We start from the raw sequence: 25818 nt of genomic DNA on the forward strand, positions 1-25818 counted from the left end.
TGCAAAGAGCAAATTAATGGCACCGCCGTGCTAGAGCTTCACTTCTCAGTCTTTCCCCAAAAGCAAACAGCTCCAGCTCCCTCACTGCTTTGGAGACCCTGCCCCACACAGCCGTCATTTGTCAATATCCTGCCAGTACTGGGCTGTCACAGTGATGTTTTCTAGGGTATAATCTCTCTTTGTTACATTAGACCCCTGCATTTTCAGCCTAAAATGACACTGCAACCATAACCCCCTGCAAGTTCCTATCCAGTTGGGGTTTGACTAAACAGGAGTCTTGGACACCTAACAGACAATCATGGAACCAAATTACCACCTGTGTTTCTCATTCCCATAGCAGAAACAGGCACAGCTCTGAACCCGCCACAGCTGCAAAGATAGTCAAGCTAACAGCCATAGAATGATGAGAAACAAGAGTTGATGCTGCTACAGACAGGCAAATATAGCTGCACACCTGACCTGGTGATCAGAGAAGCCCTCCTACATGATAAGTGAGGGAGCCAGCTGAGGAGGTCACTCCAGGCTATATGCCCCTCCCCAACAGCTATCTAAGCCCTCAGACAAAAACAGGCTTGCAGAGTTAATGAATTTATTCCCTTGAAAAAAAAGGCCATGAGAGGGACCTGGTGCAGAGAATGCAGTCAGAAAAATCTTGCCTCAACTTCCATCATCACGCTGGTGGCAAATGCCCTGGTGCAGCACGAGATTCCTCTCTGTGGGGACTACTCTTCTCATGGTGCTTCCAGCTAGTTTCTTGCATCAAGTCAGGGACACACATTCAAAACCCAGCACCAGCACGTACACACTCCTGCTCCCCTTTCCCACCCCGATACACCCCACCATTAGATCATTTCCCTGGTTTATGTCTTTAAAACTCATTGCGTTAAATACTTTAATTACAAAGTTGTGTAGAGGGTGAGAATAGACCTGGCAGGGACTCCAAGTGCCCCTCGCTCACCGCTACACGTGCACGCTATGTACTAAGGATATGCCCCCACACACCAGTAGCCTGGGGCTAGGATGCAGAGGCCCTTTGCCCAGCTGTCACACAGCAGGGGGCAGGCCAAGCCATTGCAGACAGGAAGCTGATGGTTTCACCCATCAACACTGGGCTGTAATTCAAGGGCAGCTGCGGGGGGGGGGGTGGTGGTTGTTTCTTATCCTAACTGCTGGCAGGTAGTGGCCTAAGCCCAGGGGTGGCCCCCTAAGGCCCAGCAGGGAATGGAGCTGACCCTGCCCTGCCAGACATTCACACCATGTAGACCAGGCCAGAGAAAATTAACCAAACCTCAACACAAAAGAGGGTGGGAGTGGCTATTTTTGCCTTCCTGTCTGGAAAGGGAAGGAATGAATTCTAATGGATGCACCTCAGCTGCTAGTTTGAGGCACAGGAGATAGCAGGGGAGACAGACAGCCCTTCCAGTGTCCATGCCTCTGCAATCACCAGAACAGGGGGGAGTGCAGGAGTGCCATCAAACACTGCTACAAAGTCACCCCGGGGATCCCAGGCTGGCTTTGCGGGGTGGATGAGAATGGGGTGTTTTCAAATGGTAGCGACACACAAGAGCCTTTCCCTCCCTCCCAGTGCTGGAAGTAGACTTGAACTGGCACAGGAGCCGCTGGGGAAGGGCACCCTAGCGCAGTAGCAGGCAGCTTTTGCTGGAGGTGAGGCGCGTGCAAGTGCCTTGGGAATGAGGGGAAGGCGAGAAAGAGGCTACATAGGTGGTTCTGGAGAGCCCATGCCATTTGGTAGTTTGCCCAGTGGATAACAGCCCAAGGGAGAAACTGAACCATCTCTCTCTCTCTCTCTCTCTCTCTCTCTCTCTAGAGAGAGAGAGAGAGAGCGCGCGCAGGGAAGGAGGTAGGAGCTAACCCCAGAGTTCCCTCCAAGACCTCTCCTGACACAGGGGAGGGGAGGAGACTGGAATGAACTCCCGCTGGTTCCTGAATGCCCTATATTGCCCCTGCTGGTGCTGCGTCCCTGCCCTGGTTGGGTTGTATGGTGTTGAGGCTGTGCTCTAGAGGTCCAGCAGCATCACACGGGGATCCTCCACCACGGCCTTGATCTTGCGCAGGAAAGTCACTGCCTCTCTGCCATCAATCAGCCGGTGATCGTACGTCAGCGCCACATACATCATGGGCCGCACCTCGACCTGAGGAGGAGAAGAAATTGAGCATGTGAGCTCAGCCCTGCCTCTCCTGTACTGGCTTCCATCCCACTTAAGAAAGACCCAGCTGTTCCTGCCCTCTGTGATAGGGAGAGGGTGTAGCATGATCACCTGCTCAGCAAGGTATATGCTTCTCCAGGAGAGAAGAGACAACAGCAGGCTGACAGGGCTCAGCTCCGCCCTTCCTTCTGTCATGCACTAACTAAGCACAAGCTCTGGGTGGGGTTGTGCCAGGTACCAGGGCATGCCGTTCAGGAGGGGAGCTGATGTCTAGCATGCAGACTGAAGGCACCCTCTCTCAACAGCATTAAGAGGATCCAGGAAATCCCTTTGCCAGCCACTGCATTCTTCATTGCTACCCACTGCCCCAGCGTGGAGGGGTGAGGGCCTGTCTGGTCCCCAACACCACAGACTGGCACCATCACCAACATTAGAACCCTTTACAGGTCCCACTGTGTCCTTCCAAGTAAGTAACTTGGCAACAGGAAAGCCTTCTAGGAGGGCTTCCTCCACCCCATCTGGTGCAGCTACGACCAGGGTCCCCTCTGCTGCTGAACCCCTCATCTCTGCCCATTTAATTACACTGAATATAGCCCTTTGGAGCCTTCCATGCAGCTGCACCTACTTTGCCTCCAACGGCAACAGGCCTGTCAAAGATGCCATGCATGCCCAGTATGGCAGACTGGGGAGGGTTGATGATGGGTGTCCCAAAGAGGGACCCAAAGACCCCTCCATTGCTGATTGTGAAGGTGCCCCCATCCATGTCCTCAATGGCCAGCTCATTCTTTCGGGCCTGAAACAAGAAGAACAGGATTTTAGAAAGAGCTCAGACTGAAGGCACCCAGAACACCAAACAGGAGCAAAGAGACAGAGATTGGAGGTTCTTGCTCCTCACTCACTGCATTCGTAGGGTGTGGCTGTGACCTTATGAGTTTAATATATCTCATTGAAAGGCAACAGGACCAGAAGAGTTAATTACCTCACAGACTGACCTGACCCATGGCTGAACTTTAAAGGTTGGTTAGGAAGATATGTAAATGAAGAGAGCTTTGAAATGCAGCCTGCAGTGTTAGAGATAGAAGGGTAGATGTTTGCTCAGGTCTTGTGATGTAAGCAAACAAGTCTTATCTATTACTATAGCTTTGATTCAAAGATCAAAAAAAGGAATATTAATATTTAGGAAGATACTTGAGTGAAATAGTATTATTGTTTATATGTCTCTTTGAAGGTTGTGATAACCTGTATCTGAACTGTTTAATGGATAAATTACCCTGTACTAATTGCCAAGATGTTTGGGAGAAGGAGAGTTAAGTCTATTGTTTTCTCAGGCCAAAAGGTGCTGGAAATGTATAAGAACCCTGGGACACGATCCTTCTTCATCTCAGATCTGCTTTGGATTTCAAGAGGGGGAAACCTTAAGCCATAAGGATTGAGATCCCCAGTCACTGACTGGAGTCACCCTGAATATGGACATTGGACTATAACCTATGGACTATTTCTAAAAGGACATTTGGCAACTACAAGCTCATCTCTGCTATGTATCTGAGCCTCAAGAACTGAATTCAAGTCTGTATGTATATTGATTTTTTAACCAACACTCACTCTCTTCTTTTTTTTAATACATTTTAGTTTAGTTAACAAGAATTGACTATAGCGTGTATTTTGGGTATGATCTACGTTATAATTGGACCTGGGTGTGTGGCCAATCCTTTGGGGTTGGAAGAACCTTTCTTTTATATGATGAGATAAGATTTTCAGTAATCATCATCATATTTGATGTGTGTGTCTGGACAGAGGCCTGAGGCTGGGTACTTTAAGGGAACTGCGTTGTTTGGACTTCTGAGTAACCAGTGAGGTACTATAGAAGCTGTTCTGTGCTGGCTTGGTAAATCTAAGTATTGGAATATCCACCAGCTTTTGGGGTTTGTCTGCCCCGTTCTGTTTGCAGTTCACCCTAATTGAGTGACCTCAGCTGGTTCCCACGGGCAGCACCGTCACAGTGGCCTCTACTGAAAACTCCTCACAAGCAACAGGTGATGGAAAGAACTTCACTTGCCAATTCAGATTTGCTAGTGTAGATGTTTAGATGGGGTTACTTTAAAAATATGGGCTCTGTCCCTTTAATGTTCGGGTTTAGCGAGATGCTGACACCACCTCAGCCAAGATAGACAGTCACACGGGTGGAGAGGAGGTGAGATTGAGAGGCAATGACAAGTTCATAAGTCAGTGGTAGCATGCTAGTGTACAGAGGAGGCACTGAGCTGTACTGGAACTTTCGATATGGTCCCATGGTTTGAACAGTTCCATGTCTCAGCTACATCAGCTGAATCAGAGCCTTGGCGCGACTGACAGACCACAAGGGACTGACAGTCACTAAAGTTAGGAGCAGGTTATTGTCGTCTTCCTCTAGTAGGAGCACTTACAAGGTTTATCCCTTACTTTCACTGAGTTCCACCATTTGATGTGTGATAGTATTACCTACCTCCGAAGAGGTAAACAAGCCTTGGTCTTAAGGAGAAGTAATGGGAGCAGGGGGGCAGCAGGAGCCCAAGCCTGCTTAGGAGTCTCAGTTAAAAGGGAAAGCCTTAGAGGGATCTGTCCCACGAGAAGAGGTCACAGGTAGGGCTGGCAGCTAGTACAATGCACAGAAGATGCCTAAAGACAAGCAGCAAGTTAGAGGGACCAAAGGTAAACCCTCACACAGAGTGAACCCACTTGTGCACGGCCAGCAGTCTCTGCTAGAAATCAATGCTGCTTCTACCACGGATTGAGCTGGCTGCTCGTTCCTTCCCTTCTGCGCCCCTCTCAGAAAGCCATGGCCAGCACCCCCCCGACAGTCCCATCTCCTGTTACCTTCTCCCCTAGCTCGCTGATGGTTCGCTCAATGTCAGCAAAGTTCATAGTTTCTACATTCCTGATGACAGGGACCACGAGACCCTGTGAGGGAGCAAAGAGCCCAGTCAGAGTCAAATGTAGCAGCAAACAGGTGCATGGGGAATCTGGTCTCAGGCAAAGGAAGTTACCACTGGAGTACACTCAACCACCTGCCCTTCTGAACAGGAGAGATGGGAGCATGAAGAGCAGAGCACATCATTTACTCTCCCTCCCCTCATAAATCCAGAACTTCAACGTCAGGCAACATTCTGCCTCCCAAACTAGAAACAGCAGATCCACCATCCGACCTGGGGAGCGACTCCTCTCCTCCCTCCTTGGATGCATGCAGCACCCCTGCTCAGGGCCAACAAGGTCTGAAGTGGCAGTGTCCACCTGGGTGTTGTCCAGGGTTTACAGAGACAGCGGTTCAGTACAGCAGGGCAGGCAGCTATCTGCACTGCTCTGTGGGCTGAAGGTTGGTCTCTAAACATGAAGCCAGGACACACCACTTCCCCCACTTCCTGGTGTGCCCATATCAGTGAGGCCAAGACAGGGGGGTCTCACCAACTTGGACTTTCCCAATAACCCATAAGAGCTGTGGTGGCCATGTCCCCTGCCAGCTGGGCCAGTGGCTAGCAGCTCTCTCGCTGCAGGACCAGACAGTGTTGGGCATCGGAGTTTCACGAGTAGCTTTTACCACCCTAGAGTGCCATGGCTCAATTTGCTCAGCTAACTTTATCACCCCTGCAGAACCTGGGCTGCAGTCTGGGCCAGGTAAAGAGCCTGCAGGGCATACCCTGGGAGTTGCCACTGCAACACTGATATCCACATAGTCCCTGTACACCATCTCTTTGGTTGTGTCATCAATCACTAGGAGAGAGAGGAAAACAGACAGTTACACAGAGAAAGCCCAAGAGCCAGGGCTCTGCAGTCACGAAGGGCCAGAAGTAGTCACTGACCAACAACAACTAGCTCATCTCTAACTTCTATGCTTTTAAATGTCGTGCCAGGGGAGGGTTAAGCCCCACTGCCTCTTCGGGGAAGCATCAGCACAGAGGTAAAGATGGCTGGAGAGACGGGGAGCTGGCCAGGATCAGCTCACTCCCCTGGGACATCCATACCTCCCCCATGTGTTCCTCTCCCTTCATAGGTACAACTGATCTCCCAGGAGACACCTCTTAAGGGCCTGCCCGCCCCAGACAATAGCCATTCTAGTGAAATATAGTAGGATATGTCCTCTACTAATGAGCAGCCCTGGGTTGGGATGCACCTTAATATACACGGCACCCACCCTGTCAGAGTCTTGAAAGCTCCTGCTGGGGTCACTGTGAAGGGCCCTTCCCAGCATGCTGGCTCCTACCTGCATAAGTGAAATCAGGTAGGCTAGTTACAGCCCACAGGAGTCACAGCCTCTCCCTCTTCCCCACCTCTCACATGTGGGGATGTGGCTCTCTGGAGCCTTTAGCTCCCTGTAGGCTTAGCCACATGCTTCAGGAAGCCCCTTGTCTCCACACAGGCTGGCACACTCACCCGCATTCACCATGGGCTGCTCCTGCAAGGCAAAGGCTGCAGCTTTCACAAAGGCTGACATAAAGCCCAGTTTCAGGTTGTGCTTCTTCTGGAAGGAGTCTCTGTGCCGGGCTCTCATCTCCTGGATGTTACTGCAAAAACCAACAGACAACCATTACCACCAGGAATGAGGGGTGAAGGGGAAAAGAGATTACTCACTTCTTCCATAACTGACAGATCTCCTGTGTCAACAAACCTGCAACAACAAATGTTCTATCCCAAAGCTGCTGAAAAATTCTGCCCCAAGTAACAGACTGGGCAACTTTTAGCTTGTTTCAAGATTGCTGTCAGAGAAACTGGTTTAGGAATCCCTCCAGAGCCACAAATCCAACAAAACCAGATGAAGCAGCGTAGCTCTGCTCCAGTTCCAAGGATGCACTGCCTGGCAGGAATGTGCTGTGCCCCAGATCTGTCAGAGCTCCAGGGCTGGTGTTACAGAGGCCGAATCTCCGGTGTCACAACCACTATCCAGTGTCTGGTGCTTTGGGCACTGGGTACAGGTGAACTATGTGCTCTTTCTCCAGGGGCTGCCCTGCAATCACTGTGGGGATGGGAGACCAGGCAGCAAGGAGTGCCAAGGGTGAAGGGACAGAGAAGACTCAGCAGTGAAGCAGGACAAAAGGAGCTTCAGTGCTGGTTTCTGGGGCCCTAGCCACATGTTGCTGCTCCAAGACCTGGCACTCTTGCTTGGTGCCAACAGGCTGGATGCACGTGATATTTTGATCCCCACGGCGAGAGGCCTTCCCAAAATGCCACAGAGATGGCCTGAGCACCAAGCACAGTGTCTGCTCTGCCCATCCTGGAAATAGCTAGTCCCCTCACTCCCATTGACTGGAATAGAGACCAGTTACACAAACTGCACTGAGCAGCATAGCCTCAGCTCTGCCCATGCTGGGCTAAGACCAGCTACTTTGGAATTGTACCTCCTGCCCTGCCCCCTCCACAGACCATGCGTCTTTGAAGAGGCAGTTTTAGCAGGAGGTGGGGGTGGGGGCTCAATGGGATTAGAATGTTTGTTTTCCTGCACCTAACCTTGTTTAGGGCTAGGATTACTGCCCAAAGTCATTAGCGCCTCCCAAGACACAAGGGCTGCAGAAGCGAGGAGGAGGTTTGCTGAGAAACCGGCTCATTATGGCTTCCTCCTTTCAGACGCTGGGCCCCAGTGGGGAGCAGGAGGCCTCAGTGTAGGCCCTTGCGAGTCGGCAGCAGGGCATACAGCTAGAAGGGCAATCAATCCAAACCAGATTACTGGCTGCAACAAGAGCCTGAGGCTAGCGTAAAGCGACACCTCGATTAGCCTCCGAGAGCAGATAAAGCTGCAGCACTTCCCCTCCAATCAAGACTATTTTGCCAACCTTATCGTTCTAAGCCCCAAATATTTACATGTTTTGTCTTAAGAAGCAGAGTAGGATTTCACAGGGCAATTCAATTTGGGCACAATTTCCCTTAATGCACTGAAATCTAAGATGCCCACCCTCCAAACCCATTAGTGTGGTCGACCCACAAGCACTCGGCATGAGTCAAGAGAACCCCACCGACCGAAAGAGACAGGAAAGGGACGCTGACCATCTTGGAAAGCTGCTCTACATGACTGCCAAGTCTGCTCACTGTGCAGGGCACAGCTGGGGGGATGCCCACATCTGTAAGGTGAGCTACTTGGACCTTACCTGTCCTGAAGCAACTCACATTCCAGTCTCCCCAGCAGTCACCTTAAGGGTTAAGAGGAAGCAGGAGACTGTCTTCATATCGCCGGTAGCCAGAACACAGGCTGCTCCAGCTTTTCCAGCTCAGCACTACCCAGTCCTCATCCAAGAGCTTCACAGAAGAGGAGCCAAGTTGCTCTTGTTACTTCTGAGAAGCAGAGACCGCATGGAGTCCCAAGGACCTTGAGTGAACTACATACCTCATCCTGGGACATCAGGATGGTCTGGAGGAAGCTGCCCAGAGGAGTGCAATGAGAAACCTGACCACAGGAACCCCAAAGTAACATTGCCCCAGCCTGCCCAAAAAGCGTGACCCTTGCTGCTGGTTTGGGTGCAATGAGGGAGAGGCCCCACCTTGCTAGGGCAGAGGGGAGAGCATGGTCCTCACCTCATATCAATCTCATTGAAGGTGGTCAGCATAGCACATGTATTTTGAGCCTCTTTCAGGCGCTGAGCAATGCGCTGACGCATCCTGTTCATTTTCACCTGAAATTGAAGAGACAGTGAGCAAGAGCAGCCATGGGGTTAATAGAAAGGGGAGATGGGCAGAGGAAAACCACAGGGCCTCAAGTCTTCCCTCCTGATGATTAGCAGCCTGTGCCTTGGGCTGAGCTGTTTACTTGATCACTCTGAGCAGGGTGAGGTGGACCCATTACCTGCAGCGCAGTGGGCCCAGAGAGCTGCCACAAGCTCACTAAAGAGGCTTCCCAGCTCAGGAAATGGTTTGATTGAAAAACAGAACTGAATCATGACAAAGGCAGAATGTGGCCCAGATCTGCACCCCCCTGAAGCTCTGCTGAAGGGAAAGTTCTTGGGGCAGAGCTGGTGGGTGGGCTAGCGTGAGAAGAGCAGCCTGCAGAGAAAGCCACAGACCAGTGTTCCTGAGACATTATTGTGTGAGCAGCTCGGCCACATTCCCTTGAGGTTTCACACCTTCGGCCCTGGCAGCAGCAGCATTGCCTGAGCTCTGCTGAGGACACTTGGGCAGCACAAAACCAGCCATTACCTAGTAGCGACACATCATAGCTTGAGACTCCCTTTTCCTGTCTAGAAGCCCTTGCCCCCAAGGTAGTTGAGAGAAGGCCCTTCCTTAACCTCATCCTCAAAACTGCCTAGCCCCTACGGAGCACCTGGGCCAGAGCATTTACCCAGCCACTACAGCCCCTAATTGATGTGTGTGTGTGAACACTCTCCTCCCAATGCATCTGGGCACGATCATACCCAGACAGTTTAGACAGGCTCCTCAAGGTTTACTCCAGAGAAAGGTCCTCGCCTCTGTTACCCAGCAATGAAGGCACTTGGAGAAGCCCTGGTCCCCTGAACCTTACCCTATGTTCTGATCTGGCACCTTTGCTGGCCCCTGGCTCCACAGCAGGAGCTGCCACTGGAGCTGCAGTCGGCTTCACCGCAGACACTGAGAGCAGAGAATACATAGGTCAATATGGGATCTTAAAAAAGGGCTAGCCAGACCCCTGCCAATAACAGCTTGATTATAGGCCCCTCCAAGCCCCGTCTTCAATCAACAGGATATGTAAGGAGTGAACCATGGCTTGTGATTATGGGGAGAGCAGGCTCCAGGCTAACTGGAGATCTCAGGCCTGGTGTGTACAGGGCAGCAAAGCAGAGAAGCTTCCATCTCAAACTTCAAGATTGCTTTGCTGCCCTTAACTTTATTTCCTCTCCCACTGAAAGGCAAGGTTTGCAAAAAGAGGACTGAACAAGGCTGCAGCCTCACCAGGTTTGGTATCGATGGGCTGTGTTGACACAGGGGGCACTGGAGGCATCGTAGTGGGGATTGGCTCTGCAGGGGGAGCAACGGCAGCAGCCACAGGCTCAGGTGCAGGGGCTGCTGCAGGAGGGGCCACTGTTGGTTTGGCCTTGGCGGGAGCAGCTGAAAGACAAATGAATAATAATTGTAAGTGCAGTGGCAGTCTGGAACGTGAGACAGCCATGTCCAGGCTCTCACTTGCCCTCACTGGCCTGCGTCTGGCCAGTTATCAACATTCACCTTTCCGGATTCTCGGAGTGCATTTCAGTGTTATAAAAACCTAGAAGATGCTCCTTTCAGCTCACGAACAACTAAGTGGATCCTAGGCTGAAGCTGAGGCCTCAAATATTTATGGTACAGTAATGCTCACAGGTTCCTTGTACCACAGGGCAGAGAGTTCCACAAGCTAATTATGTTTCCATCCTATTTAAATTTGCTTCTTTTAACCTAACTGAGTGTTCTTAGTTTTGTATTAAAAGACAGGGGAGACAGTAACTACTTATGCATCTGCAGGAGACTGATCCTTACCGTATAAATATATTCTCTCTCCATTTATTCTCCTTTCCACCTAGAGTCTACTAATCTCCAGCCTATGCACGTACAACACAGGACCGTCTCCATTTCCACTCTCTCCCACTGGAGAACCCAGGAGGGGACATCACTTCAGAGAATGACCATGATACTATCCTATCCCCTTCACAATGCAACTTGCATCTCAAAGTGTCACTGCACATTCTCACACTCTACCCCTGGACTAAATACATGTTCCTGACTTACCTCCACTTTTCCTGAGTTTGAACAGAGGGGTCCCTCCTTCCACTTTCCCCCCATCAGGTACTAGAAGGGCTTCAATCACGCCAGCTGCCGGGGATGGAACCTGCATTGATGTCTGCAAAAAGGAGAGGAGTGAAATCCCCCCGACCATTGAAAGTGAACAGATATCCAAGTAGGAGACCCTCGCCTCTAACAGGGGGCATGAAGGGAGATGTCCTGTGTCCCAGATTTCACACCAGGAGGGGAACCAGAGCTTTGTATTGCCCCTTTTGCACAGGCACCATCACACCTTTAAAAAAAAAAAAATAACACTGCGATTTTGAGCCTTTAAAAGAAGCCAGCAGCATAAAAGCCTGATTCACCTGCCTCATTAGAGAGGGTACAGCAAGCTGCATGCCTGGCAATGACACAGGAAACACAGCTCCCATGGATTCAGGGGCAAGCAAACACTTTAAAATAAAACAGTTTGACGAAAATTATTTAAAAAATTATTCTGGGTAATTTAAGACCCGAAGTGACACACTTAAACTAGCCATTTTTCTAAGATCGGAACTTACCCTACACAGTCTCTGATTTCTCCTGTATTTAAATAGAAGCAGTTTTCCTGAGTCCTGCTATGCAGACTGGAGTCCCTGATGGGATGTATCAGCCCCCCCCGCACGGAGAGAAGAGAAACTAGCAAGGATTTCACTAATTTAAGATACAGTCAGCATTTATACTAAAGAACTGAAGGTTTTAAACTGTGAAAGGAGCAGGGGCACAGGCAGGGCCTGCAGTCTTGTGGAACACAGACCTGGGAAAGGGATCAGAAGGGGACCAGTACAGAACACTCCTACCTTGTCTGTTTCAATCTCACACACCACTTCGTCCTCTGCCACTGTGTCTCCAACAGCTGAACAACATAAGAACCACTGTAAGCAGAAAGCTGTGCTCTGGTCTCCCCTTCCAACCCACAGCACAGTCTCCCAGTAATCCAGAATTTTCACACTAGACTTGCACAACCTCTCTTGTGTGAAGCTGAAGAGATCTACTGCACATTCAGGGTCTTCCTGATCCTAGTTCAGGTATCTCTCTCCAGTCTCATCCTTTTACACCATGGACAGAATGGCCCTTAGACAGGCAGGGATAGTGCCAAGAGGTCTTTGCCCCAATGGAAAGTGTAGTTATCACACTGCTGCCTCATCCTTCCCAGGCTGAAAGGCGTTAAGAAGCAGCACTTCAGCCAACCAGCTACAAACTGTGCCCAGGGCTGCCCCATGGAAGCACAGAAAAAATGCAACAGCAGTGAAAAGTCAATGGGAAGGGGGTAACTTCTTACCTTTCTCCCACCTGACATCTCCCTCTGTGACTGATTCTGCAAATGCCGGTGTGTTAATTGTAATCACGTCGTTCCCTGTGGGAGGGGGAGAAAGAGAGAGAGAGAGCCTGGCACACATATTCAGAGCTCAGTGCACACATTCAATCACCTCTCCATTTTGGCCACTGAGAATTGCCTGGAAAGGGGCAGCCCAGTAATTGTCAGATGAAGTGAGGAAGATGGGCAACACCACACTTTTTGACAGCAAATCACACAGAAAAGAGCTTCTCCCATGGACAGGAAGTCACACAGTACCGGAAACACCCAACACAAGAAAGCCACACACTACAATAGGGTCGAAAGCACAAACCCAACCCCCACCACTCACCAGTGGAGGCTAGAGTGAAGCAGGCATAGAACAAGAGTGGAAAGGTGGACTCAGTTGTGGCTCAGGGCCACGTGCACTCCAGTCAGAGGGGAGCAGACCAATTAGCCCCACTGGTTCCTGGGTCTTAGCTACTTACTGCACACTGCTGTGATTCTGAAGTAACGGACGGAGAAGACACTGGAGGTGTTTATCCTGGAAAAACAGAGAGAGAGATGAACACAGAATGAAAAAGCCTATGGTGTGGTCAGCCCAGGCCTCCCAAGGACAGCTGAGCGAGGTGCAGCGTTTACACTGGCTTGCTCCAATTGATCCGAAGGCCACTCAGCTGCCCTGATGATGCATACACAGTTGCTCCAAGGGACATTTACATATTGGTTTATGCTGTAGTAACCCTACTAGGCACCCAAAGGAAACTCAGCAGCCTGCTACCTTTGGGGAGCCAAGAAGTCCAGAGACAACAGGCATGTACAGAATTTGATTCCAAGCATGTACCCCAGTAATGGCTGTGTTAAAAAATCAGCAGATAGAAGTCTTGGGGCTTCAGATCCTGCCAAAGACTGACCCAAAGTCCAATCTCATACCCTTGGCTAGTGCAATAGTGATTTGTTTGTCTCTAATTTAGGAGCATCAGCACTACAAGGGGTGCTTCAAGACTGACACTATCACAGAAAGCCAGTCAGATACTTCTGACACCCCACTTCCAGGGGAGCCAAGCATCCCAAGTGCTCTAAAGAGATGCTGCAGAAGTATCATTCTCAGCAAGAGCTAATACACTTGGGAAGCAAGAGTGAACATGCTCTAGCACTACCAGAGATTCTTGTAAAGCAGGCCACACAAATTCAGCACACATGGCCCAGTGGGTAATGCTGTGGGCTCCCAGGGGAGGGAGGCATGCCGTGTCTGGGACAAGTACCACGACCATCCCAGCAGTGCAGGCCTTGCCCTCGCGTCACTTGCTCCAGAACCATCCCACTTCTCCTCAAGGAGAATCTGTGTCGCTGTGCTTCCAGTAGGTCTCTGCTGGGAGGCCACCACTAAATATCACAGTGATAGGCACAGTATTAGTGAGAACATGAACAGGTGGATACATGAATCATCCTCTCCCCCTCACCATTGACCTCTTCATTCTTGTCCCTTCCATGTCCCAATATTCAGATCCAACCAGCACATATTTGGGTAACATTCTCAATTCCTGGCCCATAAAAGCCAGAGCGCACGAATTTCCTGAGACTAGCTCTGAGCCCCTACGATGTGCGGAGGGGTTGATGACAATTAGAGCAGACACACCACCAGATACCAGGGCTAGAGCAGCCCCTCCCCTTGACATGCTGCAGCAGGCCTTAGCTTTTCCATGGATACTTACACAAGCTTGCTGCTGTTGGTGTAAGCCAGCCCCTGGCTCCGAGATACACCTGCAAGGTAGAAACCACTTCAACTGAAAACCTCATTATCCTACAGGCAGCTACCCAGCCATACACCCACCACAAAGGGGAGGGTTTATAAGGTTAGAAACAACTCAAAGAGACCCTTCCAAGCATGCGCAGTGGAATCTATTCAGATGTTAACAGCCTAAAGAAGGCCCCATGCCACTGCTGCCCATCCTGATTGAACGTGGGGCTACAGCTGGGACAGGGTGCAGCTGGAGGCTGTACAGAGGCCCCTCTACATCAGCTGCCCCACTCAGAGCCTGTCAGAGAATAACAGCAGCTTTGTTTTCATTTAGATTTCTAACAAAAGAAAAAACACTCCTGCTCTGGGATCTAAGCTCTGCTGGATCATTTTTGAAGGGCAGGATATAAACCAGCAGATATCCTAGAGCCACAGAATTTAGGAAATGGCCAACTAGAGAGAGAAACCAAACCAAATACCCCCTGGCAAGGACCTTCCCTGAGCACTGCTAAAACTTCATACATGTTGGTATTAGAAACAGGGGGCTCCAAATAAGGATAGGACAAGAGCCCCTTGATCCCCAAGAGGCACCCACAGGAAAGCCTGTGGCCCTGTGAGAAGCACAGACAGGGAGAATCTCCCATAAAGAAAATTGCTTTCTGAAAAAGCACTGGAGAGGAAGGTTGTTCCCTCCTGAATAATTTCTCAGCATTTCTTCAGCCTTGTAGGCTCCACCATGTTCATATGCTCTCTGGTTTCAGGTTGGAGACTAAGCAACCTTTATCATATACTTCTAATCCTGACCTTTGCCTCTCCTGAGATACCGGGTAATTAAGATTCTGGCCTGATCTCAGATTAAGGAGGCTTGGCATAGCAATCTGAGAACATACTGATTTCCTCAGAGCTATGCAAGTGCAGAAGGAAGAGATCATTTCACTGGAAAATGATTCTGAGGAGGTAAGTTGCAACTCTGACATTCTATTCCCTGCTAAAATACATATTCCCTTTAAAGATCAAAAGCTTAGGGTTTATGACTGTAGACAGTGAGCAACTTTAACTGTTGGTCAAAGCAGAACTGGAAAAATGGAAGGGTGGACATGGACTGTGCAGTCCAGAGCAAGGGCACTTTGGGATCCAGTTCAGGCCTTCAGGAAGAGCTCTGAGGGACTCATTCACATTAGATTCTGAAAAAAACATACTGTAAACTCTAAAATCAAGCACCATTATCTCCAATGAGCGTATTTAGGAGTTACACTCAATCTCTCTGTTGCCTTTGGGAATCTTCAACTTAGTTGAATGGACTGATTATCATTTATACACATAACTTGTTTTACTTCTGATTTAATTTTTTAACCAACTGTTTGGCTTTATGATGATTTTTGAGGATATATTTGACTCTGATAGCTCCAATATATTTCTGTCAGCAACTCTGGTTAGTTTCTCTTCCCTTTGTCTATGCAGTTATGAAATGAAATAAAATACAAGTTGTTAATCTCAAGTGTAAGACTCACCGGACAGAGAGCGTCTCCCCAGATTACAGTTCCCCTGTCAGAGAGAAGAGGGACACTATCAGACTTGCAAACAACAGGAAGAAGCAGCTCCCGAGGTTACTATGTTTTCCCCAGGATTCCGTGCTATAACCTGAACCAATAGGTGGGAGACAGACAGTTCACATGTCCCACTATGTGAGCATGTTACTGCATTGCAGCACACTCTAGTCTATGAGAATCTTTCAAATACTCTGACATCTTTTTCCACAGAAAAGTGCCCGGGAAGCAAGACATTAAACTCACATTCCTTGGCTTCCACCTGCATCTCCCGCTGTTGTGTCCTTGAAAAGGGATGCCCACAGGCAGTGAATAAGGAACAGGTTCCAGAAAGCCCCAGGCACCTCAGATTTGCCATTGCACATTAAGGCAACCTGTAGCAAAGTTAGAATTGCAGCTCCAAACTGTTGGCTCCCACAGCCTCAACAGCTCCAACTGGTGTCCTTTTTTTAAATTTTTAGTTAAGGGACCTTTGGGTGAAATCCTGGTCCCACTGAAGTCAAAGGCAAAACTCCCAATGATTTTCACTGGTGCCAGGATCTCCCACTTTGTAACCTTCCATTTAATCCCTAGGAACTCATCAAAAATGTTCCTAACTCAGGTCAACCTTATTTTAAAAACAAAAACAAATTTCAAGGTGCAAAATACAAGATCCCTGCCCTACTAAGTATTGTAACTCATATTCAGATAGCACCTTCCAACCTGGAGCACTACAAACTATACACAAGGATCACTTCAACCACCACTGAAATGTAGCCAGTTCTGGGGTGGGACACGACAAAGCATCACTTCTCATTAGTCAAGGCAGGAAATGAAAGAATCCTATTTCAGTTAAATCTCAACTTCTGAGGGAGAGGAGAGTTTGCAGATGAAATCTGCCTTCAATCTCAGCAAGACACATGATATCAGCTATAACTGGGCACTGACTCTTGGGCGTTATGTCTCACATAGACGTATTTCTAAAATTCTTACAGATCCGATAACACAAACTGCCAGGATTGATGAGATGTTACAGATGCATCAGAGTCCACAGGAATTGACACTTTGTAGAAGATGGAATATAAATGGAACATTTTATACAGCGAAAAACTGACAGAATGTAATACAAGGAAACTCAGTCTGAAGTTTTGGTGACTGGAGCTCTGCGGCTTTCACAGTTTAGTCACGAGTACTCCCTTATGGATTTACAGCCTCATGTTACACGGCTCCCTAAACATTTATATAAATATTTAATATGCTGAGCAAAGTGAGCTCCCTTCTGTCCACTGATGCCTCTCTTGGGGTACTTCGTGGCAGGGATAATCCTAGCATCCCCAACAGCATTTTTGTAGAGGAACAGGTTGTGTTGTCCCAGATTCTGTAGGAGCACCAGACTCTTATGTATGCCTGCAGAGACCCTGCGCTGCTAGGATCCAGCTCACTACAAGCATAGACTTTGGGAAGCTCATGCTACAATGGGTGGTTGTGGAAAACAAAATCCACAGATGGTACTTTCTATAGGAGCTGAGTCTGTGTGTGTTCTAAGAGCTGCTGTTATGCCCATGGAAATTCTAAAATGCTTTAGTGTAGCTGGACCACCCTACCCTAAAGAACGGAAGTCTTCTGTAAGAGAAGAGGCAGAGGGCCTTATAGTGAAGGGGAGAACATAGGAACAGCCATTCTGGATCAGACCAATGGTCCATCTAGCCCAGTATCCTGTCTTCTGACAGTGGCCAATGCCAGATGCTTCAGAGGGAATGAACAGACCAGGCAATCCTCAAGTGATCCATCCCATCATTCAGTCCCAGCTTCTGGAAGTCAGAGGCTAGGGACACCAGAACATGGGGCTGCATTCCTAACCATCTTGGCTAATAGCCACTGATGGACCTATCCTCCATGAACTTATCAAATTCTTTTTTCATCCCTATTATAGTTTTGGCCTTCACAACATCCTCTGGCAACAAGTGCTACAGGTTGACCATGCACTGTGTAAAGACAGATGGGAAGACATTCTGATTCAAGATGTTGAGGGTCTGTATACACTGCACTGTGTTCCTTAGGGCTTTCTTGCTTCTACCCCTCAGGGGTGGTGTTCCAGAACACCCAGCCTATAGAGGGTGTTTGGCAGGGGAGTCATTAACAGGCAACATCCCATTTCCAGAATAAATCTGCTGGGACTGCATCTACTCTCAGGGACACTTGGCATTAATGTCCGACCGAACAACTAATGCTGGCACACCCTTTACAGGAAAGTAGGAGCCTGAACAGGAAGCAAGAGCTTTAGCTCTAGCAAGCTGACCTTAGCACAATGGATCTCTTAAGAGAGCCAGCCTTAACATGGAAGAGTGAACCACTAACAAAAATTTGACTAATACTTCCCCAGATCAAGCTACCAATTTATTTAATCTTTCCCTAACTCCACATAACGTCTCAGGACCATTCAGCATAATGGAATCAATCTGACACCAGAGGCCCACCTCCTGCATCCTACCCTTTATAGAACTGCCATCCATCACAGCACATTTGAACCCCCACTCTATGGAATACATAAACCCCAAGATGGCTGTTGGCATGCTGTGTGTCTGCAAATTCCCTCTACAGTCTCCTTATTCCTACCCTGGAAAAAAGAGCCAGTTCAGATAAGAGCATTGAGAGAACAGAACCACGCCAGGCAAAGCCAGTTTCATGGCCCCAAGTGGAACTTGCATTAAACTGAATCTAAGGGCTTGACGGCTTTGGAAGTGGCATGACAGGGAGATCATAGAAGAGAGGGACCAGTGAAGCAGCAATCAGCCCTGTGGAAAAGGCTGCAGCCCACACATAAGAACTGGTGGAAAAGCTGCTTACAGCAGAGAAGGTTGCTGCACTAACAGGCAGGGCCAGCACAACCCATTGCTGCAAACAAGAGATGCATCCAGGTCTTCCACTTTACTCACTGGTTTCAATAGTCAGTAATTACACATAGCATTAGTTAGGTAGAGAAAAAGACAGATGCTAAGATGAGATGCAGACAGTAATGCTGAGCAGATGGAAGATATTGTTACTAAACTGGCAGCTTGACCTGTTCTCTAACTCCCTGCCCATGCAATTGCCAAACTCTTCACTAACTTATTTATGGCCTTTTTCTGGATGAATCCAAAGTCTCATTCACCTTGAATTCTGCCTTCAGTGCTGTAGACTACACTATCTTTCTTAAGACCCTCTCCTCTGTGGGCTTCTGGGGCCCTACCTGCTCAACCACTCCATAAGTGGTGGTTCTCCTCACTGTTGTGCCCAAGTGGCAGTGGTCAATGCCCTTCCCTTCTTCCTCTCTCTCACCACTTGTATGTTCCCATGATTCCTATGCTGGCAACTCATCTCTCTTTTCTCCAACCCCATAATGTTGCTTGTCTCTTCAAGTTCTCTTTCTGCACATCCTTTCTTGCTCATGTCAAAACCCAAACCTCTCTTCCTTCCCCCTTCCTCTATTCCTGCTGACCACTCCCCTATCCTCCAGTCACTCAAGCCCACAGCTCCTGTCTTCCTCTTCTCCCATTAGACTTCCATCAAATCCTGGTGCATCTCCCTCCGCATTTTGAAAATCTGCTTCTTCCTCCTTACTCCCAATGTCAAAACTCTTTGTCTATGTCCCTATTCTCTCTTGCCTGGATGACCATCACCTCCCTGATCTCCCTGGCTTTCTTCCCTCTCCACTACATTCAACACACTGAACATAAGAATGGCTATACTGGGTCAGACCAAAGGTCCATCCAGCCCAGTATCTTGTCTACCGACAGTGGCCAATGCCAGGTGCCTCAGAGGGAATTAACCTAACGTAATGATCAAGTGATCTCTCTCCTGCCATCCATCTCCACCCTCTGACAAACAGAGGCTAGGGACACCACTCCTTACCCATCCTGGCTAATAGCCATTAATGGACTTAACCTCCATGAATTGATCTAGTTCTCTTTTAAACCCTGTTATAGTCCTAGCCTTCACAACCTTCTCAGGCAAGGAGTTCCACAAGTTGACTGTGCACTGTGTGAACTTTTATTTGTTTTAAACCTGCTGCCCATTAATTTAATTTGGTTGCCCGTAGTTCTTATATTATGGGAACAAGTAAATCACTTTTTCTTATTCACTTTCTCCACACCACTCATGATTTAATATACCTCTATCATATCCTCCCTTAGTCTCCTCTTTTCCAAACTGAAAAGTCCTAGCCTCTTTAATCTCTCCTCATATGGGACCCATTCCAAACCCCTAATCATTTTAGTTGTCCTTTTCTGAATGTTTCCTAATGCCAGTATATCTTTTTTGAGACGAAGAGACCACATCTATATGCAGTATTCAAGATGTGTGCGTACCATGGATTTATATAAGGGCAATAAGATATTCTCCGTCTTATTCTCTATCCCTTTTTTAACGATTCCTAACATCCTGTTTGCTTTTTTGACTGTCGCTGCATACTGTGTGAACGTCTTCAGAGAACTATCCACAATGACTCCAAGATCTCTTTCCTGATTAGTTGTAGCTAAATTAGCCCCCATCATATTGTATGTATAGTTGGGGTTATTTTTCCCCACATTTACTTTACATTTATCCACATTACATTTCATTTGCCATTTTGTTGCCCAATCACTTAGTTTTGTGAGATCTTTTTGAAGTTCTTCACAGTCTGCTTTGGTTTTAACTATCTTGAGCAGTTTAGTATCGTCTGCAAGCTTTGCCACCTCACTGTTTACCCCCTTTCTCCAGATCATTTATAAATAAGTTGAATAGGACTGGTCCAAGGAATGACCCTTGGGGAACACCACTAGTTACCCCTCTCCATTCTGAAAATTTACCATTTATTCCTACCCTTTGTTCCTTGAATTTTAACCAGTTCTCAATCCATGAAAGGATCTTCTCTCTTATCCCATGACAAGTTAATTTACGTAAGAGCTTTTGGTGAGGGACCTTGTCAAAGGCTTTCTGGAAATCTAAGTACACTATGTCCACTGGATCCCCCTTGTCCACATGTTTGTTGACCCCTTCAAAGAACTCTAATAGATTAGTAAAACATGATTTCCCTTTACAGGGAATAATTACAAAATTATGTTCCTTGCCCAATGCTCTGATAACATCCCACCACAAACACATCCCCCATGTACTGACTTCCTGGCTACTTCTTGTCCTTGCTATCATCTCTCTGCCTTAGCTACTCATCCATTACTGTGGTATCCAACTGCCACTCCTTGTCTTCTGCCACACTTCCATTTATATTTTGCCAACTTCTCCTACCTTAACAAATTTTCCCACAACACTGCTTTTGGAGCAGAGATCAGTCCTTGTGTGCCTGTAAAGTTTTATGAACACCTAAGGTGCTGTAGAAATTACTAGCATCTCTAGAGTAACAATACCAAGACAAGACACAGAAACTGGACAGAGAGCTGATACAAGGAGGAGAGGTACCTGTGTATCAAAGGAAATATGTATTAGGAGAGCAAGATATGAGTGGGGATAAAAAAAATCCTGGTATCAGACAGCTACAAAAATGTTTAGTTGCATGGGCTGTGCCTTTCTATTTATGTAATGGAGGATGACCTGACAGCGACACTGCCTGCCCCTGTGAACAAGAGGCTGTCCTTGTAACTCCATCTCAGGAGGGCTCCTCCAGCACTCACAGCTTGTAACGGCTACCTGCCCCCGATATGAGCCACGGCGATGGTGTCAGCCTGCCCTGCATTTGCCCTCTCAACTCCCTGTCAGGTTGGGGTTGACGTGGCCCTGCTAGCCCAAACGGGGCAGCCTGTGGCCATGCTCCGGACCAGCCCCACCCTGATGGGTCTGCACTCAGATGCCCCTGGCCATTCAGGACGCCTGCTTTAGACTGGCGAGCCCTGGGGTTGGGGCTTCCCCCAGCTACCGCTCCCCACGCCAGGCCGGTCCACCGACAGACCCCACGCGGGATCTGTTCCCCCGCCAGCTGCTTGTCCGCAGTGACCCTGGCAGGAGCCCCAGCAGGGGAGGGGTTGTGGGTCACGTTCCCCTGAGGCTGGCAGGGCGCACGGCAGGAAGCTCGTGGGGGTCCCACGGGGAGCGGCCGATGGGGGGGGGCGGGGTGCCGGCGGCGGAGCGGGCACAGGGGTTTCTCCAGGGGGCGGCCCAGCACGGGGGCGTGACACCGCGTCCGGGTGCCCTTGGCGCTGCTGCTGCTGCCGCCGCCCCTCCCTTCCCCCCTGGGCGCCCCCCCCCGCGGGCGGTACCTGCCGCAGGGCGCAGAGCGAGCGCCCGAGCGCCCCGCTCAGACCGCGGGACCGGGACAATAGCAGCATCGCGGCGACAGCGGCAACGGGCAGGAGGAGCCGGAGGGCGGACACCGGAACCAGGCCCGGCGAAGGCCGGAAGCGGGCCGGGGCGGACCAACCGCGGGTGCAGCTGAGGGGGGGGCACTAGCGGATCGTACCAACTACGGAGACGGAGAGAAACTGAATTGCCCTAAGTGGGGAGCAGGACTGAACCAGAGGGGCTAAGCGGGTGGGAGCAGAAGGGGATGGCGGGCGGCGTGAACCACCCCGAGGGGACATGAGGGGGTGTGGGGACTGAACCACCCTGAGGGGTCCCATGAGGTGGTGCTGGACCGCCCTGTTTTTGGTTGCATGGCAGTGATGGGCAGAGCCGTGCTCAGGCCAGGCTCCCTGGTGCTGGGTGCTGCACAGACAGGATCCCTGCTCCAAAGAACACAGACGAAGTGGGTATTCACCCACGAAAGCTCATGCTCCAATACGTCTGTTAGTCTATAAGGTGCCACAGGATTCTTTGCTGCTTTTAAGGAAACGGAGTGACACTTGCAGGGTGTGTGTGGGATACCGAATGGCTAATGTGCCCGACCCTCCCCAGTCATCCCTATCCAGCCAAGTTCTCACAAGGCAGGTGTCAGTAGTGGGATGGGAGGAGGGTTTGATAGAGGGGAGTGCAGGGGCCGGATAGATCAGCTCAGGGAGAGTGGCATGTATGTAATGAGCCAGTTGTTTGAGAAGCTGACAGATGAGCGGACAAGGCTGGCATGGTTGGTGGAGCAGAGGGGGCTGGGGTCATAATCAAAGTCAACGGGGAGGTGTTCAAGTTCAACAGTCTCTCCAAAAACAGACTCCAAAGAGAGACTGCTGAACTTGAATTAATATGCAAATTAGACACAATTAACTCAGGCCTAAAGAGAGACTGGGAATGGTTGGGTCATTACACTAATTGAATCTATTTTCCTATGTTAAGTTCTCCTCCCACCTTCTATGGGTCATCTTAATTATCACTTCAAAAGTTTTTTTTCTCCTGCTGATGATAGCTCATCTCAATTGATTAGACTCTTCCTGTTGGTATGCATACTTACACCTTTTCATGTTCTCTGTATGTATAAATATCTCCTGTCTGTGGGCTTGGCTACACTTACAAATTTGCAGCGCTGCAGCAGGGTGTGAAAACACACCCTCTCCAGCGCTGCAAATTGCGGCGCTGCAAAGCGCCAGTGTGGTCAAAGCCCCAGCGCTGGGAGCGCGGCTCCCAGCGCTGTCCGTTATTCCCCACAGGGAGGTGGAGTACGGACAGCGCTGGGAGAGCTCTCTCCCAGCGCTGGCACTTTGACTACACTTAGCACTTCAAAGTGCTGCCGCGGCAGCGCTACCGCGGCAGCGCTTTGAAGTGCTAAGTGTAGCCACAGCCTGTGTGTTCCATTCTATGCATCCGAAGAAGTGAGCTGTAGCTCACGAAAGCTCATGCTGAAATAAATTTGTTAGTCTCTAAGGTGCCACAAGTACTCCTGTTCTATTTTTAGAGAGGAGGAAGAGGTTATAGCTAGGAAGATGGGAGATAAGGGGGTAATGGAACTGAACAAAGTAAGGGTAAAACTCATCTGTTCAGGAGACAGGGAGTTCCCAGGGGCCAATCCAAGAGTATAGAACAGACTCCCACAACAATTGAGACCCATCACAAACCTCACACCTTCAATTCCAAGTTCAATGAGCACTTCTGCAACCTTGTTTTTGCTAATATAAACACATAACGCAGTGTACCTCTCTTACATTATTATATACACAGAAATACCCTGCCCCCGTATCCCCACACACAATTACTCCCTGGAGAGAAGAGGAGAGAAAGAAAGAACCACACTTGACAGATGCTAGTCATTCTGCTCACTGTACTTCTGAAAGGTGCTCAGATGCTATAGGGATGAGGGTGATATAAGAACCTGAATAAGGTCTGGATGAGAATTTTAGTTATGGAAGAAGAGGCAAATATTTATGATTTATAACCACAGACACTTTTCTTTCATTAGAAGGATCCCAAAGGCCTATAAAACCATCTGCAATTTACAAATGGGGAGACTGAGACTCAGAGAAGTGAAGTGACTTTCCTAAGATCATAGAGAGTCAGTTACTGAGCAAGGAATGAATCTCAAGAGCTTTGACTCCATTATTTCTGACTAACACACCACATGCTCTCTTTTAGCTAGGAACAGGACCCAAGAATTCTGATTGCCAGATCCTCTGCTCTAACCACTAATCAGACATCAGAGGTTCTCAAACTGTGTTCTTGTGTCCATGGAGTTCTTGTTTGTGGGCCACAAAAAGCAGGATGATTAAAGTTGCTATAATCTTTCTTGTTTTCACCTACTAAAATCACACTAGAGACAACTAGAATAAATTACTTTCTGGACATTACATTTGAGATAAACAATTGCTGTAGTTGTCACAGGCATGTTACCTGGTTAGAAATGGGAAGGGAGGTCATCTGCACAATTGCAAATGGGAAGAAAGGTACATGAAAAAGTCTCCCTCTTAACATGTGGTGAATACTATTGCAAGGTTTGAGAACCCCTGCACTAAATCATGCAATAGTCTGTGATAATTAATAAAATACTGTATTGTAATGAGGCATCTGCTCCACAGGGTATAGTAAAGATTGCTTGTACATCTGTAATTTAGGCATTTCCTATATTTTGAGCATCTAACTATGTAACCTTAATATTCTCCATAGAATTTTGCAAGGAATTTCCTAGGGATTTTTAAAAGGAAAAAGATGAGAAAAAAATCAATAGGAGACACTGTCCAAGGCTTTGAAACTCTGCGGGCTTGTAAAAAAATAAAATAAAAATGGAAACAGAGCCCATAAAGCTCCAAACCTAGAACTTTTTCAGTTATTCTTCACTGGAATGCTGCTGTCCTTGAGCAAGACCACCAGAAAACAGCTGCCCTTAACAAAAGATTCCTGCTTACCAGGAAAAAATATGCATGGTAGGCTTTAATTAAACAGCTCTCTAATTTAAGTATCTGGGGGGAAATTAGAAAAATAAGAGTTTTAGTAAGAGTAATAAATTAATCAGCTGAGCAGATGGATTCACTGAGTTTGGTTCCAGGGAAAATCCATCCTCACCAGAGCCCTCCAGCAAGATAGCTAGTTACAAATATGACATAATCTAAACAAGCTTTCACTAGTCAATTATGTTCCCCCATGAATGAGCGGTGAAAGATTCTTTAGTCAGTCTTTGGTGTCCATTCCTGAGGCCAGGTAGATTATTTCCCACAGTATATTTACATCCAGTTCTAAGGGCAGGAGGACACTTATTTACCAGCTACTGTGAATTACTTGTTCAAGTTACTAGAGTTACTGTTAGCAAAGTGCTTTGAAGATGTAAAATACTACGCACCATTGTTCTTTACTCAGGCTCTCAAGTGATTAAAAAAATAATCATGATTAATTGGGCAATCAAAAAATTAATCGCAATTAATCGCACTGTTAAAGAATAATGTACCCTTTTTTTTTAAATATTGTGGATGTTTTCTACATTTACAAATATATTGATTTCAATTCCAACACAGAATACAAATTGCACAGTGCTCACTTTATTTTTGATTACAAATATTTGCATTGCAAAAACAAAATAGTATTTTTCAATTCACCTAATACAAGTACTGTAGTGCAATCTCTTTATCATTAAAGTTGAATTTACACATGTTGAATTTATGTAAAATTCCAACTACATTCAAAAATAAAACAGTGTAAAACTTTAGCGCCTACAAGTCCATTCAGTCCTACTTCTTGTTCAGCCAATTGCTCGGACAAACAAGTTTGTTTACATTTACAGGAGATAATGCTGCCCACTTCTTGTTTACAATGTCACCTGAAAGTGAGAACAGGTGTTCGCATGGCACTGTTGTAGCCGGCGTCATAAGATATTTACGTGCCAGGTGCGCTAAAGATTCGTATGTCCCGTCATGTCCCAGAGGCAGGGCCGGCTCCAGCTTTTTTGCCGCCCCAAGCAGCGAAAAAAAAAAAGAGAAAAAAGAAGAAGTGTCGCGACTGAACTGCAGCCAAATTGCCACTGAAAACTGAAGCGGAGCAGTTGAG

The 25818-nt window shown here is 48.2% G+C and overlaps 1 protein-coding gene across 1 annotated transcript; it reads right to left on the bottom strand.

The window, feature by feature from the left end:
* Positions 1-575: 575 nt before the first annotated feature.
* DLST (dihydrolipoamide S-succinyltransferase) lies at positions 576-21835 on the bottom strand. Its single transcript, XM_045013879.1, has 15 exons — positions 21684-21835; positions 15442-15475; positions 13905-13953; positions 12678-12733; positions 12175-12249; positions 11693-11748; positions 10860-10971; positions 10050-10205; positions 9643-9728; positions 8703-8800; positions 6573-6703; positions 5839-5912; positions 5022-5105; positions 2794-2961; positions 576-2153 (listed from the first exon to the last, which is right to left on the bottom strand). Exons 1-15 carry the CDS (start codon positions 21750-21752, stop codon positions 2019-2021), a joined length of 1383 nt encoding a protein of 460 aa, XP_044869814.1. The 5' UTR covers positions 21753-21835; the 3' UTR covers positions 576-2018.
* Between the last annotated feature and the right edge of the window lie 3983 nt (positions 21836-25818).

The sequence above is a fragment of the Mauremys mutica genome, chromosome 4, assembly GCF_020497125.1.
Source record: "Mauremys mutica isolate MM-2020 ecotype Southern chromosome 4, ASM2049712v1, whole genome shotgun sequence".
Taxonomy (NCBI): Eukaryota; Metazoa; Chordata; order Testudines; family Geoemydidae; genus Mauremys; species Mauremys mutica.